At 41.4% G+C, this 19,120-nt stretch overlaps 1 protein-coding gene across 2 annotated transcripts in view; it reads right to left on the bottom strand.

Moving 5' to 3' along the window:
• Positions 1–19,120, bottom strand: part of LOC141807267 (partitioning defective 3 homolog) — a 540,268-nt gene that overhangs the window by 192,200 nt on the left and 328,948 nt on the right. For both annotated transcript variants that reach the window (XM_074693146.1, XM_074693147.1), the window contains exon 15: positions 15,400–15,547. In XM_074693146.1, coding sequence (XP_074549247.1) covers positions 15,400–15,547 — 148 coding nt within the window. The remainder of the gene's footprint in view (positions 1–15,399; positions 15,548–19,120) is intronic.

The raw sequence follows: 19,120 nt of genomic DNA, 5'->3' as shown, positions 1-19,120 counted from the left end.
ACACTACACCGATCCGATCCCCGAAGCTACAACACTGCAGTCCATTGATCAGTCAAAATAATTGTAACTTACTGTGTGACAGCAGCTGATGTATTTCTCCTGGCGGCACACAGCCTTCTGTGAAACTAAATTTGATTGTGCTTTGTAACAAAGAGCCACATGTCCCGTTTTTCTTCTTCATTGGATTTACACTGTGGGTACACTGTGTCGCACTGCTATGGCGTCACACTGTTACTTGACTCATGCAGCTATCGGCATCTGGCTTACACGCCCCCTACCACAAGGGGGCGCGGGTGGCTGTGGAAACGCAAACAGGACCAGGCTTGACCAAGTCAACCCAAACCAAACCGTACTGATCTAAACCAGACTGCTTGGTGGAAACGAAGCTTTAGTCTTAGCATCCCTCTAATCTACCTGTAGGACACCTCAATTAACAACTTAACCTAGTTAGTATTGCCACGTTCAACAGACCCGGACTTCATACATGCACGCTTCATGCAGTGACAACCCTAACACCAATGCTACCTTTAGGTGTCCGCAACCCCCAAACCCTTCAAGAAGAGGAAGACTCTGTAATAAGAAGTTAGGAAAGAACTGTGTGATCCCTGTTAGTTGCACAGTATTTGCTGTGTATTTTGTTTTGATCTATATAATTATGAGAACAGGCTGGTGTTTTTGAAATAGTTCAGGTTTGTCCTTCGAATCCTTGCACAACTCCATTAAGTCACTTCTCTAACTCCTCTCCTACCCAAACCCACCACTCTGTCGTCAGGCTGCTTTACAGTCACTTTAATAAAAGTGTGGCAGTGTCAATAAGAGATGCCCTGCGGTTGTGTGTCCACTGGGGCCATTGTTATATCAGCCTTTACTTTCCTGTGGCTTTTAAGTGGAGTTACCTCTCTGTTGCATCAGACACTGAGGATTTCAGCACAGCAGTCACCTGGAAAAGGCTCGCTGTGTGGTGGAATTATATCCAGAGTCAATGTTTCGTCAAAAGAAGCTCTGTAAAGTTGGGTGTGTGTTTCACATTACTCTGCACTCACAATATGCAGTCTCAAAGACAATTTATAACTTATGATCACCTTACGTTCACTCTTGTGGGCAGACTTCTCTTGCTAACAGAGGACATGGTTTTAATTAGAAACTCAGCATGCTGTCCTCCCCGAGCTTTATGAAATATCTCCATCAGGACTTCCAGACATGAGCAGCTAGCTCTGCAATTGAAGAGCTAAAAAAAGATACACCAAGTGGACAGCTAAAGAAGAGGCCATGCTGAGGACGTGAAAGATAAATAACTAATTGTAGTAGCAAGTCAGCCTGAAAAGTAACTCTGCAGTAGAGCAAAACTGCAGCATTACATCAGCTTTGATCAGACAAAAAAAAAGGAACAAGATGTCAAAGATAAACAGCTAAAGTCAGAGTGGTAGAAAGGGCAAAAGGAGACTTTTTTGGCACTTTCAGTGGCAATTTGGCGCAGTGAGGTGTGATGGAGATACTCAGTCATTGTTTTAACACCATTGTCTTTTACCAACCATGCACAGCTGGTGATAAGAGGAAGAGAAGCAGGTGTTAAAGCCGGTGAACACGCTTCATTCTCTGCCAAATCGACCAACAGTGCAGGTTTTTGGGCAAGAACTAGCTGGAGGTGAAAAAGTTAAAAGGTTATTATGAAAGACATTTTATGAATGGAGGCAAAGCACTGATTCTATGACCTTCAAAATAAAAAAGAAAAAAAGAAGCATGATCATAAGCTAGAGTATTTACTTCCTCTTTATACAGTACTTGTTTGAAAATGCTTGTATCTACCACCAAACCAGAAGTATTGAAGCTCCCCACCTAGAGTGCTTTTATGGGCTAAGCTGCAGCCATCTGTATGCAGTGTAAGGAGAGATTTCTCACCAACAGGGATGAGTATTGATGAATTTTATTGATACCAATGCCATCCATTCCCTCATCAATACCTCCTGTGAGTTTTCTGTGTACAAAAAGTCTGCTTCACTGGTTTTCTGTGTGAACAGCATTTTATTGAGTCCATGTGTTAATAACTGTCATGACACTTTTGGCATAACGTTGTGTGTCAACAGATGTTTCAACATGTTGGTGGTGTCACCATCATTGAGTGATACCATAGCATTGCGGGGATTGCACTTCGTGTTGTTTGTGTTCTTTTTGGGGAGGTAAAGCCAAGCTTCTGATCACTTCTGCCATTGTCTTGGGAATTCAATCCACATCCATACATGTCAACACTCCAAATTTCTGCAGGGGTCTCCTGCTTTTTAACCCGTTCTACTGCTGAACTCCCAATTTTTCACCAATTAAAGGCTCGTTCATAAGTACTGTGTAGGAAATGTGTTGTCAGACCTGGCAATAAAACTTGGCAGTTGCAAACATGGGGAGATTTTAGTGCAGCACACTGAGGTTAAAAAAGTACAGACAAAATGTTGAAGCATGGGGGCTTTGTCAAAGTCTACGTTGGTGGGTACGCATGTCACGTGATGCAACGCAGTGTCCAGCCACTCCAGTGTAATGAAAAAAATCTACAAGAGAACAGTTTAGCATAAATGCTAATGATGTGGATGGATCAAACCACTGCTAATTGATTTTTAACAGGAACCAGTTTACTGATACCTGCCCTGGGTTTACATTAGGGATGTACCAATCCGATCCTGGTATCAGGTATTGGAGCCGATCCAGCCCCTCAAAGCTGGATTGGGTATCGGTGGTAAAGGATTGGTCCAAACTTGACACTAAGACTAAACTTTGATTTAATCTGCAAGGGATCAAATTTTACAAACAAATAGTCATTTCTGTAAATTCTGAAGCTTTTTTTTTTTTTTTTTTTTTTTTTTTTACCAAACTGCCGTTAAACATTTAAACACTTATAGTTTGAATGAATATTAACTTCAGTAATTCCATATGTTATTAACTTTTGACTTTTACTCAAAACAATGCCAGTCTTATCCCACAGCAGAGCATACAGGTTATTATTCAACACTCGTATCGGATCAGGATCACTATCAGTATCAGTATCAATACTCCAAAATCAGGTATTGGCATCGGGACCAGAAAAGTTGGATCGGTGCATCCCTAGTTCACATGTAACTGATGTTAGCCTTTGGTCTTCAGTGGGCCTTGTCTGTAGTCTATTCATTGAAAGTCCTGCAGCTTCTAGACCAGTTTTTCTGCAAAATAATAATTCATTTTGCTGGTTTAAGTTTTCTAAAACTGGGTTTAAAACAAATAGTAGTGAATAACTTTGCACCTTGAGCAGGTTCATACAAACAGTGTGAGTGTTCCTGTGCCTTATTCGTTGGCTCTTCTTATTCCCTCAGTGTTTTTTGAGTGGTTTACATTATTTCCCCAGAAGGTCATCTGAGTCAACCGCTGTCTGTCCGTGTGAATCAACATTCCCTTCCTAATGACACCACAGCAAAACAACCACAATCATCTGAACCTGAGTACTGTCAATGCAATTACTGTTTACATGAAAACCTCTTGACTGCTATCTCTGCTGTTATCAAAATGCTGTTATTTAAAATGTTTTCATTCAGCCTGTAGTGACCTCTGCTGTCCTGAGGAACACTTGAGCCTTTTATACGCTCGGTCAAAGGCACAAAAGCAACAAAACAGGAATATCACGATGCTGTCACACATAAGTCAGCAGTCACACACATATCTGAATGAGATGTGCAGGAGGTCACATGGGGATAAACATTGCCCACTTAGTGATTAATAGTTCAGAGAGGTTGGCTCTATCACAAAGAGGCTCTTGGTATTTCTGGAAGAGTTTCATGTGATTCATGCAGCTAAGGAACAAGTTCACATCATGATTGTGTAACTACTGCCCCTCTAACACTGTTATTAAAGATAGCTTATAATGAGTCATATGGACTGAAGCAGACACACACTGTACCCAAGGCTCAAGACTGTTACAGAACCAAACCTCTCAAACACACACACACATATACACTCACACACTGTATGGTGGGATTTATGAAGCAATCATTTGTAATGTGAAGGCTAAACGGGTTCACAGTCAACAGCTGAAACGCATCACAGCCAAAGTGATTACAGTGGTTGTTAATTTTTATGTTCGGGCATAAAATTTAATATTGACTGTGGTTTGAAGAGAAAAATCACTTGAGCACAGAAAATGTTGTGAAAAGTTCAATTTATGCCAATTTATGCTTGAATGAACTGAAATGTGCACAGGTTGATGGACTGTTTAGTCTTCTTTCTCCAAACACTGTAAAGCATTTAACTTTTAAAACACCAGCATTATACAACATTTTTAACATATGGTATGAGCAAAAGAAAAGCTTTATTTAATCAGTGTCCAACTTATTTATACTCCTGGTCATCCAATACCAACACTTTAAAAAGAGCACATTCACAGTGTACATAGACTTGAGCCCTGTCCTGTTTTTGATCATACACAGGATATTAAGGTGTTCACATGTGTGTAGAAAAATCTGCTTATTCACACTCCTGTATACATGATTAAAAAAAATGTCACTGTTATTTGCAGATATGTCTGTGATGTTTATGTTTTATAACACAGACCCAACAAAATTGAAATCTGAAGAAAAGAGACCACTGTGGCTGATTGCAGGCTGAGCATTACTAAATGTCAACATCCAGCAGTAGACACGGCGCACCCACCTCATTTCCAGCAAGAAGAGAAAAGAGTGAAAGAAAATATTAAAGGGCCCTTTACTCTGAACATCTTGATGTTTTCTACCATCAAAACTCATTATTCCTTCTTTCATCCTCAAAAGGAGTTTTCTCATCGTTTCAGAAAGGTGAAGATCTCATAACCCTCGCCATGTTCAATTTGCTGATACTTCACCTGGCTGAGGTATAAAGTGAAGCATGAACAGTGCATGTTTCAGTAGTTTCCCAATGGTTCTGTTTCTCATAATCTTTATGTTCACAAACAAAAAAAAAAGAACAGGATGATTGGAAAAGCTAGATGAAAAGGGTGAATACCAAACACTCAAAGTCTGGTTTGAACAACAAAAAAGGGCTCCTTCACAGAGGGAAAGGAAAAGTTTTAAAGGAGAAGCTGCAACTCATGAAGCTTACGTAAGTTCATGTAGGACATGGAAGTCATACACCCAGCTTTTATGAGATGACAGGCTGATGTTTGGATCATAGTTTCTGCTAAAACTTTGCCTCCTCCACCCAAGCCTCCTCCTTAGAAGTCCAAATGTATGTATTTACCCATGAAAACCCAAAGCAAACCACTTGGCTAATGCACTCTGAAATACAGAGCCTATGACACCACCAACAACTTCAATTTCATCAAGCATAAGATTGGCTGAATTCATGATAGTAAGTGCGTTTTGTGAAAATAAAGTTGTGCAAAAAGAAAAGAAAAAAATGCTTCTACACGAGTCTATTGTTATGCAGGTTATGTTCTGTTGACAGTTAAACTACAATAACCAATGAAGAAGAACATCCTGACTTGTGCTAAATACAGGAAACCAAAAACTTTACAATAGTAGCCAATGCAACCCTCTGTCTTATTCCTTAAAGATTTGAAGAACAGTTTGCCAAAATACTTCTATCAGGAAACAAATGGTCACAGGTTTCCAGATCTGCACTGAAGCACTCTCAGCCCTCTGGCCAGTCGTTCTCGTGTGCCGACTCTTTTCCACGATATTGAAGCAGAGATGTTCTGCCTCCCTCTGGCAGAGACAGAGACAGAGACAGATGAGCTCTGTGGCTCCAGAGGCCACCTGGCTGCATCCATCCACACGGATCACAGCTTCACTCCTCTCTGTCTCTGCCCTCTGACCAAGTGCTGGCTGTTGAAACATTGAGCTGTAAGGTGAGAGGTCACACTAATAGCTCCACTCCATCTTCTTTCTTCTACGCTATTTCCTCCATCTCTGTCCATCACGCTCTCTTACAGTCTCAGTCCCTCTTTCAGTGGCATGTTGGCCTATTGATCTGATGACAGGGGAGGCTGTTAGTTGAGCCACATGGCCCTGACTTGAAGGCCCATGTATGGACGGTACCCACCTGATAAAGGTTGCCCTCCTTGTATGAGCTAAGTATGTGGGCTGTGTATACAACGGTGAAAGATAAAGAGGGTCCTGGTGGTCACTCCTACACCTTCAGTTCAGTTCATTTGGTCCAGACAAAGAGAAACACTTTAACCTTTTACAAATAAACCATCAGGAGAACATTAGTAATCTAAAACACAATTTGTTTATCTTTGTTTTGACGTTGATGTTAAAGACAGAAGTGTTGAGCACTGGGAGTGACAGAGACATAAAGTTAATCAGGACGAAGAAGCAGAGGACTCAGTGTCTGGCCAATCATCCGCAGTCTGATATTTGGGCTGTTGTCAGTTTTCTCCCTCTGAGCATGTACTGACAAGTCGTGATTGTTTAAGGGGTGGAATTGCATCTTAAGAGCTCAATCTTTCCTCAGAAAAATAAACAAATGTCAACAAATCAGCCATGGCGTGACACATTTTCAAAACACCACAAGGGAAGGGGCAAAAAAGGGAATTTTTTTTACAAATATAATTTATGTCAGTTATTTCTCACTGAGGCATGCTACCATCCCTTTCAAGGAGTCTGGACCCCAAATTATCAAAGGTCCCTCTGCTTCATCTCCTGCTCTGATGGCTGACAGGAAGATGAGCCTGAAGACTGTGGAGTGAGAGGACAGCAGGGTCGACTCCTCAGAGGGCGGTCCCACTTAAGCACCATTAAGTGACACTGTAGCATCTGTGGACAGCTGGAGACGTGTGTCTGTATTAGTTTTAATTTCACTCTCTTCTTTCACCCTTGTGCTTAAAATGACCAAATGAAAATCATCCAAAGAGACACACTTTGCTGCCAGACGTCTTCCAGTAACTATAGCTGGATTTGGCTCAGTGCAACCCCGCAGCATTTTGCACCGTCTCCTGCACTGCACACATTACATCCTGTGAACACCGTCTTTCCTGTGTGACACCAGCAGGAGCCGTCTGGTTCCCTCCTCCAGCCTCCCCTCCCTTCCTCTCTCCTGTGCCAGTCGTAAGTGAGCATTCTAGCTCAGGCTCTCGTCCAAATTGCCACAAACCAAAGAGAGTCCTCGGGCCTCAATTTTCACCCCAGCGTGTGGACTTCACACCTGGTGGCACTTTTCAATTAGACAGAACGGAAGGTGAAGCTGGGTGTGATGCTAACGACCTTTGAATCAGATCCTAGCTGTCACTGTCACGCTGTGATTTCCTACAAAACTCCAAGTTAATTCACATTTTCTTCTTCTCTAAGTTTCTTTTTTTTATTACCTGCACATTCTCAAATCTTTCAACCCAAGAAGCAAAAAGTTGGTGAAAAAAAGGAGTTTTTTTTTTTTTTTTTAAGAGGCAGAAGTTGAATTTATTGGAGCAGGGAGTGAAGCAGAACATGCCGAATGTTCACCACCTGCTAGCTTGGTGATTTAGCCACAGGGCTGTGATGCTGGATGCACGGCATGTTCATGTGTGTGAAGCTAAAGCTGAGAATATCACAGCATCTCATGGTTTACTGAAGCACACAGGAGCAGGAATACCCCTGACTATTGATTAGTGTGTGTGAGTGTGCAACCTTAACTACACACACACACACACACACACACACACACACACACACACACACACACACACACACACACACACACACACACACACACACACACACACACACTTTGAAGACAGCTCTAAATGACAGCCCAAAACACTGGGAAGGTAACAGCAAAGTGCTCCTACAATCAATGTGATGGCACCATTCCTACCTAATAGCACGTCTCCTGTGTCATTTTGTGCTTTTCTTTGGTGTTGCCATGGTTATTATAATTCCTATAATTCATTCAATTGTGCCAATCTCCCCCAAAAGACCTGTTTCAGACAAATGACAGCAGCTACCTGTGAATGCTGGGAGCAGACGAGAGGGTCCAGTTTCTGGTCGATACCTGGGAAAGTTGAGATAAGACATCCATAGGACATGGCTGTTATTTTCTGTCTTTAACAGAAAATAGAGAGCACAGCAGCCAGGGTGAGATGCCGGCAGAAATATGGAGTTTACAATTTCGCTGTATTGACTTGCTGCCATGTGCAATAACTCACAATCAAAGTCAGATTTAAAAACCACGACGTCACTTTTGGCTCAAAATCCTGGTCCACTTAAAGAAGCGACAGATCTGATTAGGTCAGAAAGTTTCTACTCAGTCTTTAAGAAAACAAAGCATCATATTCTGTCAGTGACCACTATTTTCCTGGAGATAAACAAACAGGTTGAGACAGAAAAAATCAACCCGATAAGGAGTGTGTGAGTGGGGCCGTATGTGGCCCACCCAATCCCAAACCCCACGTCTGGCCTTCATGATTCAGTAACTTAACAGGTATAAGACACACTCCACATCGAGCTGTCAGTCAAGCCCTGGCGGCTGTGTGCTTCCTGACCTTGCTGAGCCGATCTCAGCATCTGTCCTCCAACCACAACTGTCACATCTCACACGCCAGGCAATATGTCTGAGCCCGGCTGAAATAACATATCCATGAAGAGAAAGAAAGCCAAAGCAGCAACTGTCCGTCTATAAAGCAGAAATGTTCCCTACTCACAGAAACAAACAGCTCAGTGTGTCTTAGTGAGTGATGAGGCTGTTGGAGAGTTTGAGCTGATGATGATGTTTAATGAGTCCATGTCAGCTGATGACTTGTTTAGAATAAAAGGTAATGACTTAAGTATTCTGACATTTTGGGGAAAACTTATGAATGACAAGGAGAGATGACAATCTAAACTGTTTTATTAAAGAGTAAACATGGGGAAGCAGGGCTCTTGGTCTTCCAAGTCAATTTTCTGACATTAAATCAGAGCAGATGAGGTCACAGCTCCATTGTGAGACACAAGGTTAATACTACATGCTTGTCAGGGTCAGATGAAGGACAAAGACATTTTTTGTCCACACTGTTCTTTTTACCTCACTTTTTGTTATCAGCCTATTTTAAATGGAAGTACTTTAAGTATTTTTTTAACCAGGGTCAGCTTTGTCTTTGTTAGACTTCTGACAAGGCGCAGGAAAATAAGAAAAATGTCAGTTTTTCTTACGTCAACTGACAATTATTTGAATTTAATCTCATCATTTTTGTGCTCCTACCAACAGTGTGCAACTCCACAGTTCTACAGTTTCATTTAGCTGATGCTTTTGTAAAAAGCAATGTACAACACAAGCAAGAATTTAGAAGGAAAAGCCTAGTAAGTGTGACAAAGTGCTATAAGTTATTGGGCTGTAGGTGTTGCCATTAAGTGCAGGATTTTATAACTATTATATTGTTTTTGATAGTAATTAATGCTGCTCATTGATCACAGATCACCTCAACATATCTTATATATGTCATGATTTACAGTTGGGGTCTGTACTTGGTGTTTGGTTTTGATGAGAAATCAATTCATTATTATCATTATTTCCAATATTTCTTTTTTTTCTTTAATTTATGGGCTGTGGATTCATCAATTACCTATAGCTTGACACAATTCAGCATGCAACTTTTGCAGTAATGAGTGTGTAGAGAAGCTTTTGAGATGGTGCTGAGATATTCCGCAGCATTCACTGATGGGACGAGACAAACACACTTCCTGTAGAAATCACAGTCAGATATTGTAAAAAAAAAAATAATGAATTAAAAAAAGATTTAAAAAAAATACCATGAATATAATTTTATCAGTCTACCACTCTGTAAAAATGAAATTTACGATGATTTTAAACTGACCCAAAAACAGAGAAAGAAACATGGATGTTTACAGCATGCTGACTCGCTCAGTACAACAACACCTCATGTTATCAAGTGTAGAAATTAAATATGTTAAATATTCTTTGAGATGATATTTCATAACAAATAGCTTATTTCTTCAGCCCATTTTATAACTTCTAGGAAGGTGAATTATTTAACACTTGTCATGCTTCTGTGGTTATACTGATTGACAGTTTAATGGGTCTGATTCTTTCATTAGTTAAAAAGTGGTTAAAATACTATGACGACAACAGAAAAGTGAACTGCACGTCTAAGCAAACATCCAATATGTTGTTTTTAACAGTGACATCATGCCAACCCTTACTTGTCACTGTCCTGTCTATGTCAGCAGTCGTTAAATCTTGCAGGACCAGGAGTGGCTGGTTTCCTGCTGTCTTTAGCCGCGTTTCCACCAAGCAGTCCGGGTCGGTTCGTCTCGGTACGGTGCGCTTTTAGCGGCGTTTCCACTGACTCATCCCGGGACGGATCCCTAAAAACCGAGACGAGCCGTCCCACTTTTTTGGGACCCTTTCGTATGGGTGCCAGACTGAACCGATCCGCTCTCAGGAGGTGGAGCAACACACTGCAGACGGTTGATTGGTCAAAAGAATCGTCACTTACCCCGACAGCGGCTGCATTTCTCCTGGCAGCACACAGACCTCTCTGAAACTAAGCTTGATTGCACTTTGTAACAGAGAGTTACATGAAAATCACAAAGTGGACAAAATGCTGCATGTCTTCTATCCGTGCTCTTTGTTTACTGTGTCGCGTTTTCTTCTTTGTTGGATTTAATAGCGAGGTAAGCTGCTAAGGCGTCGCGCTATTGTTTACCAGCTGTGACTTCCGGCATGCGGCTTACACGCCGCCCACCACGAGAGGGCACAGTTTGCTGTGGAAACGCAAACAGGATGAGACTTAACTGTCCCAAACCGTCCCACACCGTACTGAACCGACCCGTACTGCTTGGTGGAAACGCAGCTTTAATCTCTCTGATTTGGCGATCTTAGATGATTTCTATGGTGTTCCCAGAAGTATCACAAAATAATGTACAGAAATTTAATTATTGAAACAAAGGTAGACCAGTACTTCCTGTGCTCTGTGTAAAGTTGAAATATCTTAATAACTGTTTTTGTACATAAAGGTTATGGCCTCACAAAAGGGGTTAAAAAATCTGTCCATGCAGTGAATAGAGGTCTAGAGTCAACTAAAAAGTATTTCCTTGTGGCGTTGTTTCCTCAACACCTCTCAAGTGGAGGGAAAATAAAATACAAACCATTGAGTTACTTTAATTTGAAGCATTTGCTCACAGAGAGCCATCACAGCGTGTTTTAAAGCTGAAATCTTCACTAGCATTGCCCCGAGTGTAAAAAAAAAGACATAAAAAATACTCTAATACTCTGCTAAATATGAGCTAAATGAGGTCACAGTCACTGCTAAATCACTGGTAAATACTCTGACTCTTGGGAGCAGAATATTCCTGATTCCTCTTCTCAGGTGCTGAATTTTACCTCATGAGTAAACCCAAACTCTGACAGCTCCAGAAATCAGAATAACAGAAGTGAGTCAGTTTAAAGATGATGAAGACTTGTCACAGAATGAAGGCGCAGGTTAATGAGGGCAAGACTCAGAGGCAGCCTGGAGCCAAAAAGAACCAAGTACTGACATCTTCTTGCTGCTAGACACGCCAAGTCAAAGATGTGAGACTCCTAGGCTGTGATAACTCAGGGCTTTATCACCCCCACCTCCCCCCAACCCCAAAACTTTTCCACTTGGCTCATTTGACTCCCACTCTGCAGGATGAGACGAGTGCTGGGCGTCCTTGAAGTTTCAATGGCAAGAAACTTTTCCATCAGCGCGCCCACAGTTGCCGCTTATGATCACAGGAGCGCTCAGAAAAGACTCCCTCGGAAGAGCCGGAGGAATAAATAAGCCAAACTGAGAGGAAAACCCAACCAATTTGGGAACATTTGATTTGGGGAGGAGGAGAAAGATGAGATGAAAGAGGTAAAAAAAGAGAGGGAGGGAGAGAGACACAGAGGCAGACTGAGTGTCAGGGGCAAGCCCTATTGATCTGGAGGCTTAATTAACCATCAGATGCCTCTGACACAGCCTCTGATCTTCTGTGATCAGTGGCAGAGTGGCACCGCACTGGGGGAGGGAGGGGGAGAGAAACGGGAGAACCAATGGGAGAAGGGCAGGAAGGGAGAAAGTGTGGATCATTGACAGATTACAGATTCACTCCATCCAGGAGGAGGAAGGAGACGTGTGATGGAGCAGGGGGAGGAGGTGAAAGAGAGGAGAATTTCTAAAGAGCTGCAGCTTTTTCTGACTGAACATATATGTACAAATGAGGGAACAGGCTGTCATGCTTCACCCAAGATGTCATTTTTTTATTCACAGGTTATTTCCCCAGAACATCTTTTGTTTTACGTGTGTTCTGTTGTGTGTTTCTGTGGCCCTGCATTTATTGTTTTTTTGTGTGTCTTTAAAGGGGACATATCATGCTGATGCCTGATTTAATACTTACATATAATATAATACATTTGAAAACAAGACCTTTCACCCCCTGAATTTTCAAAAAAATGAGATATTGTATTTTTTCTGATATCCTAGAACGAGATTTGATGCCTCTGAAAATAGATAATTGACATTTGGCTGCGAGATTTCGACCTTCATGACGACACAAGGATCCTTCCTTTCTATTGGAGTAATCTGATAAAGCAGCTCCTCCTCTGTGATGGATACACCCACCAAGAGCTGAGTATAAATGTATAAACTATACATGTTACAGTACCGGTTTGACTCACCACACTGAAGTGCCCTGAGATGATCTGTGTCCAGGTGGATGGGTCTGACTCGGGGTCCAAAACAAAAGGACGTATCCTACACTCTGCCATTTTATTAGTGCTATCAATGCCTTACGGTGAAGTTTTGGCAAACAGCAAACTCGCTCGGTCTGCTCCATTCAATGTGGCGATTTTGTAAATCCTTCCATGCTGCAAAAACCACCCCCTGGCTCTACCCCCTCCGCCCCTCTGATAGAACTGACCAATCAGAGCACAAAGGGCTGTGACATTGCGAGGTTACTGGAGGTCATTCTGAAAATGGAGCGTTTCAATGAGATTTTCAGAATGGCCTAAAATGAGGATATTGAGAACGCTATTGTGGAGCAATGAAGGAACTTAATGACTTGTACTGAGGGCAGAAATGCTCTACAGGCATCCTAGTCTGGCATAGTGAAAAGGAGAAACAAGCATGATATGTCCCCTTTAATGTCTTACCTGTTCCTTATATCCCAAAATTCAGAAAAAAAACTGAGGGATTTCAGTCATTATAGTTTATCAGAATAGATCAATGGAGTAGGAGTGGGAGAAAAAAAAAATGATGCATCATAGAATTGAATTTTTTTTGTTTAACAATTTTCAATAATGTTTTTTTTTGTCCATCCAGAAATCATTTTTCTCTTGTCAAATTGTGTTATTTATTTTTTTATTTTTATTTTTATCCTTTATTTTATTGTCTTTATAAGTTGAGTAGGAAAAAAGGTGAGATGTCAGATCCCCTGAATAAATCTTTAAAAAACTGACTCATATGTGATGTGCATTTTTGAGGAAAATATGGCTCCTGAAATAGTCTGTAGACATCATCATTGTAATTCAAATTTTTCACTTGGTCTGGTGTAAAAAAACAAACAAAAAATCAGAAAAATTTGAACTATTGAAAAATTTAAATCGAATCAGCATCCCAAAAATCGTAAAGAATCGGTTTGGGAGAAAAGAATGTTGTCCCGAATCAGGTTGAGTTAAGGCTAAAAGATTTTCCTCAGGAAGGCAAAAGGGGGAAGGAGCTCGAGTCCGTCATTATGATTTTATAAAATAAAAACTCAAAATGAAATTCTTTAATTGTGCTCAGCTGATATCATCCAACAGACTGTAGCTGTATACCATATGAGTCTTTAAGTAGTTGTTCTTAACTGATGTAAAAATGGCCTGCTAATACACAACTTGCTAATGGTTTTGAGCTGTTTTCATATTCCTCTTTATCTCTGTACCACTCTGTTTGATGCTGTTTGTGCTGCAGCTGAGATATAGTTATTAAGCGCAATCAAACAAATCAGAGCAATAATCTCCCCAAGAGAATAAAAAAAGAGTTGTTGCAGTCAGATCAAATCAGTGATTATAAACCTTGCATGCATCATTCGTTCTTGGCGTTTCTTCTTTTTTCTTTAGGTTTTTCCTTCATTCCGCAAATTTGTCTGTTGATTTTGATGTGGATCACACAAATAATTTTGCAAGAATTTTCTAAAACCATAGTATGCTTTGGGTTTCTACAGTGTGGCAATCTGCTGAGGCAGACGTTTGTTATGGTGTTGTGTTTAGGATTGAGAAGCTGTTGTCAGAATTCATAAAGCCAGATGAAGAAAATATCAGGTGTGCTTTGTATTTGTAGTAAACATATTTTGTTGAACTTGTATTTCATTTATTAACACAATTTCTGGATACTTTTGTGCTTGAAATTTGTACCCTGTCTGTATTAAAATGTTATTTTAAATCACAAAGACTGGTGTTTTGTTTGGAGCATGTTTTCTCAGTGAAGTCAGCGGCTATCCCACCAAAGAACAAAAGCATCAACCGCAAACAGTGACCACAATGACAATGACATGCAGGAGATGAGATGATCTGTCATTTATTCACTGTGGTAAAGGAACATTTTTTGTGCTTAGACAGCAACAATGCTATGAGACACACCTGTCACATACGATAGAAAGGGAAGCTCTTGTGTTAAAGCTGTCTAAAATTAGACAGCATAGTCACAGCCTTTTTCATTTACAATATGATGAAGTGAGGGATGAGGAAATATCATGAACTGATGGTTAACAAGTAAGGAAAAAAAGTAATTATAGGTTACCCGGAATTGTAGAATGGGTAATGAACAGGGGTGTAAAGTGTAAAAAAGGAGCAGAAAGAGTGGGATTAAGGTGGAGTAAAGGCAAAGTGAAAGGAGAACAAGAGCATGATGTGGATGTATGTGATTCCTCTCTATAATTCCCCACATACATGCCCTCTCTACTCTGATGCAATCACCTTCAGCTCCTACATGTTTGCATATGTGAAAGGTCCGTCGATGTCGAGATGACAGCAGAGACCGGCCGAGGATTGAATTGCCAATTCCAATACACCTGAGGAGATGAGATCTGAGCGCGCTCCTGTCAGCTGCGTCGAATGGGAATTGAACCGAGTGAAGCTGGTCGGGGGAGGATTGAAGGTGGGAAGGATTGGAGATGACGTTAATCCCTGAGAGGTTTGACTGGTGAAATAGCGTTCTTTGGGATGCAGGGCAAAGAGGGGCGCTCAGGCTTTGAAGGTGATGTTGGTTGGGGGTTCAAGGAAACACATCTGAGGAGCGCGGCTAAGAGTTAGAATTGATCAGGGGATGTCAGTTTACAGACAACACCAATTTAAGGGAAAAATACATCCAAGGAGTGGAGGTCAGCAGGTCAACCACACTTCCCATCAAGGTGAATGGGGAGCGACTGGCAGAACGCTGTAATTCAATTTGAGGAACTTATTCTGCTGTAGAGACACAAAGGCCCTGAGAGGGAAGAAATGTGCTGACATATGACTCACCAACACGTCCCATCATGGTACTTGGGGGCGTAGAGATGTTGTTGAAGTCCTCAATGGCTTCGTACAGGGAGTGTGAGATCCGGCGTTCGTGGCTGTCCAGGAGAGAGTCTGCAGGATGCTCTGATGGCGGGGGACTGACCGAGGTTTCCTACAGAGACCGGACAGGGACAGAAAAGGCAGACAGGCTTAAAAAACAGAGTAACTCATCAATTTTCATTTTGTCTGAGGAACAGTAACAACAAAGGAAAAAAAGACTTATAAATCCCCCTTTAATGGGCCATTAAAGAAGTTATGGTAACCTTGAGCCTGTGTTACATTCACACTTGTGACCAAAAGGTTTGAGTCATGAAAGAGATAACTGTTTCCCCATTGAATCTCATTGTAAATATGGTATATCTCATTACTTGCATTCTACTTTAGCAACTGGTAATACTTCTCTTCTAAGATAACAACACTACAGAACATAAGCCGCCATCATTTCAACATACTGACAGAAAGCCTTTGCTGGGAAACCCCCTCAAAAAATAACCAACGTTGTTAATCACTTGTTTTATTCAGCGTCTTTTGAAACAGTCAGGTATGATCCATCTGACAGCACATTCACATCTTGATCATTCATACTGTCTGTGCTTAAGACACTTAGATGTTACGGGGAAGGGAGGTAGCTAGTTTCAGTGGTTCAACAACTTCCTGATAAATCACATAACAGCCGGTTTAAGTGATGTGTCTTGATGTTTTAAGTAAAACACTAGCATCAAAAAAAGAAAAAATAGATTGTATATGTTATGACTGATAACATCTAACATATTGTGCAGATATGTCCTGGCATTTTTAGCCAGGGACCCCTGAGGTTAGCCCTCAGGCTGGGCCTTGGTTCAATCCAACCTGCGACCTCTTTCCTGTATGTCATTCTTCAGTCTCACCCTGTTTCGAGGGATGCACCATTAATCCTGGTATTAGGTATCAGTGCCCCTCATAGTTGGATCGGTACCAGTGGGAAGGGGCAAATCCATGGTGCTGATTCAGGCAACCAGTTCTATGCCTTTTTTTTTTTTTTTTTACTGGCACTTTTGGCTACTTGTCTTTGTAATGTTACCTCTAATGAACTTTCTTTGTTTTTTTGCTGCATTACCAGTCTACAGGGTATAAAAGTTTACAACTGAATAGTTATTTTTATACATTCTAAGGATTTTTGATGGAAAACATTTAAATAATTTATATTTTAAATAATCATTAACTTCAGTAATTCCATATACTCATTTTTGCTTTTTACCCAGAACATTACAAGTCTTATCCTACAGTGGGGCATGCAGGTTATACTTTAACACTGGAAATGGATTGGTTTCCATATCAGTGGATACTGAAAGCCATTGTCCTGTCCTCTCTGTATAAAGGCATAAAAAGCCTGAAACAATAACAATAACTTAAAAAAAAAAAATCTAATAGGTCATATTATAGCTAAACTGTAGGCACTGCTTTTGGCATACTTGTGGTTGCCACACTGGAAATGTTGACTTAAACTAACAACCACAAAAACAAAAAATGCAATTGCATGAAGTTGAAGCAGTAGCGTTGCTGCCTGGCAAGGCCAGGTACCATGTCTGACTCTGATGTCCAAATGGAGAAGTTAATATGAGCTCTCGTTTAAAGTGGGCACTTGGAAATTCTATTTTAACCACTTCCGCAATGGCTTCATTTTCAGGGTTTCCACTTGTTAATAGTAGAAATAGTGTGTGCTAACACACCAAAAAAGGCAGACACCACACAAAAGAGTCAGCAAGCAATATGATCTATAAGGCTACTGCATTTGATGGATAAACCCCTGCAAATGTTCTCAACATAAAGATGTTGTAATGTTTATTTTCTCAGTTTGTTTTCTAGTTCCTGTGTGTATTATATAGAAAGGAAGCACATGATGGGTGTACAATCCTGATAAGATGCTATCAATGCTTCAGAAACAGAACGCGGCTCCAGCGTCCTCCGCAGCTTATGTGGGTATTTTCTGGCTCAGCAGTGTGAAACAGCTCCTGTAGTAGTGCGAGCTGGATAAAGCGCCATGGATTTCCCATCGCCCGACAGACAGCTGTCTCTAACAATGAACCTCAGTAAATGGACCAGTGACATTTGCCATGTGGTCGATATGCTGCACTGCTGGATATTGAGCCCACTGTACGCTCTGTGCACGAGTCAGTCCTGACAGGGGGACACGGTTAGCGGTTAGTCTTTTAGTCTGGGACCAATGGACCCAGAGACTGTGCCCGGTTTGAGTCAGTCGATACTCTGTTAAATGTGCAATATTCTGAGTTGAAACAAAGGAGCCACCAAACATTCCTCAGGAAGGAGAAAAAAAGAAATGACTCGCATCCACGTGTGCAGAGTTACAGAAAGCTCAGGCTCAGGCCTTGAGTTTATTTCCCACAATGCTCCGTATCAGCCCGTGGGCAGCTGAGGGAATGTACTGAACTCCCTGTACACAACCTATTACAGATAGCTCCCTCACAGCTAGATAGTTCAACTCTGTACCTCAAGCATGCTTTAAACCAGGAGGCCCTGGCTAATATTGATGTCTCACAACACTCCACTGGCTCCCGGCCAAGAGAAAAGGGAGTGAAAGATCAGACAACAACCGCAGCAGGACGACTGGAGTCAGGAGGAAGAGGAGGGGAGAGTTTTTTGGTAAATAAATAGAAGGAATAACAAGAAAAAGGCGGATTTGTGGGAGCTGTGACTCCAGTGTTGTGTGGGTGCTGCTGCCAAGTCGCCTTCTCGTGGGAGTCGTGTGCCCTGGGAGACGCATACCAGGTTAGAAGGACTTATCGGCTGTTTAATATAAATGAGAGGTTTAATGAGGTTGAGAGCACAGGACTTTATCGGAACAGCGTGTTGATAAGAGCGAGGAGGGAGAAATGTAGTGTGTGTGTGTGTGTGTGTGTGTGAGAGAGAGAGAGAGAGAGAGAGACGGAGAGAAAGGGGGCCGGGTCAACACAATTACAATCAGAGCCACGGCCACTGCCAGCCTTATAATAAAAAGCATGTCCCTGGATGATTCAGACTCAATAAGGTTCAAATTGTCGAAATGAAGATTTATTTTACTCACTGCTCTCGCTCTTACTCAACCCCTGTCTGCACTTTTTAATCTCTTTCAGATCTGGAGGAGACTTGTCAGGAGCTGAAATGAAGTAAGATGGAGAGTTTAAGGTAAGAAAATGCGTGGACAGAGGGGAATAGAGAGAAGCAGCTGAAAACCAATGATATGAAAACTTTGTATAGGACGTGTCAAAAGGAATTTATCTCAGTGAGACAACTATGTCACCTCCTTTCACTCCCTCTCTGTCTCTGTGAGCTGAGCAGGCGTATTTTCAGAGTGTTCATTGGCTTTTACAGCAAATAGACTTTGGAGTCTAGTTAACACCGAGGCAAAATGGCAGCAATTTAATCTTTGTGTATCCAGTATTAATTAAGTCTGCGTCCGTGCATGCTAATGCTTCAGTGTTTACCGACTTGTGGATGTTTGACTGCCTCGTCTGACTACCGCATGACAATTTGTGTGATGTTTCATGTTCAATCCGGGCTGAGCTGTCACCTGACATTAATTAGTGCAAAAGCAATTCCAAGAAAAGTTGAGAAAGTAATTCAAAACAAAACATATGAGCAAGAGGGGAAAAGAGATAGCATTGACGTCAATCTCCGAAGCTGCAAAAAAAAAAGACAAAAAGAGAAA

Source organism: Halichoeres trimaculatus, unplaced genomic scaffold, assembly GCF_033239565.1.
Source record: "Halichoeres trimaculatus isolate MK-OKI-2021-1 unplaced genomic scaffold, fHalTri1.1 fHalTri1_scaffold_18, whole genome shotgun sequence".
NCBI classification, from domain to species: Eukaryota; Metazoa; Chordata; class Actinopteri; order Labriformes; family Labridae; genus Halichoeres; species Halichoeres trimaculatus.
Note: the sequence above shows the minus strand (reverse complement) of the source record. Positions and strands in the feature narration are given on the sequence as shown.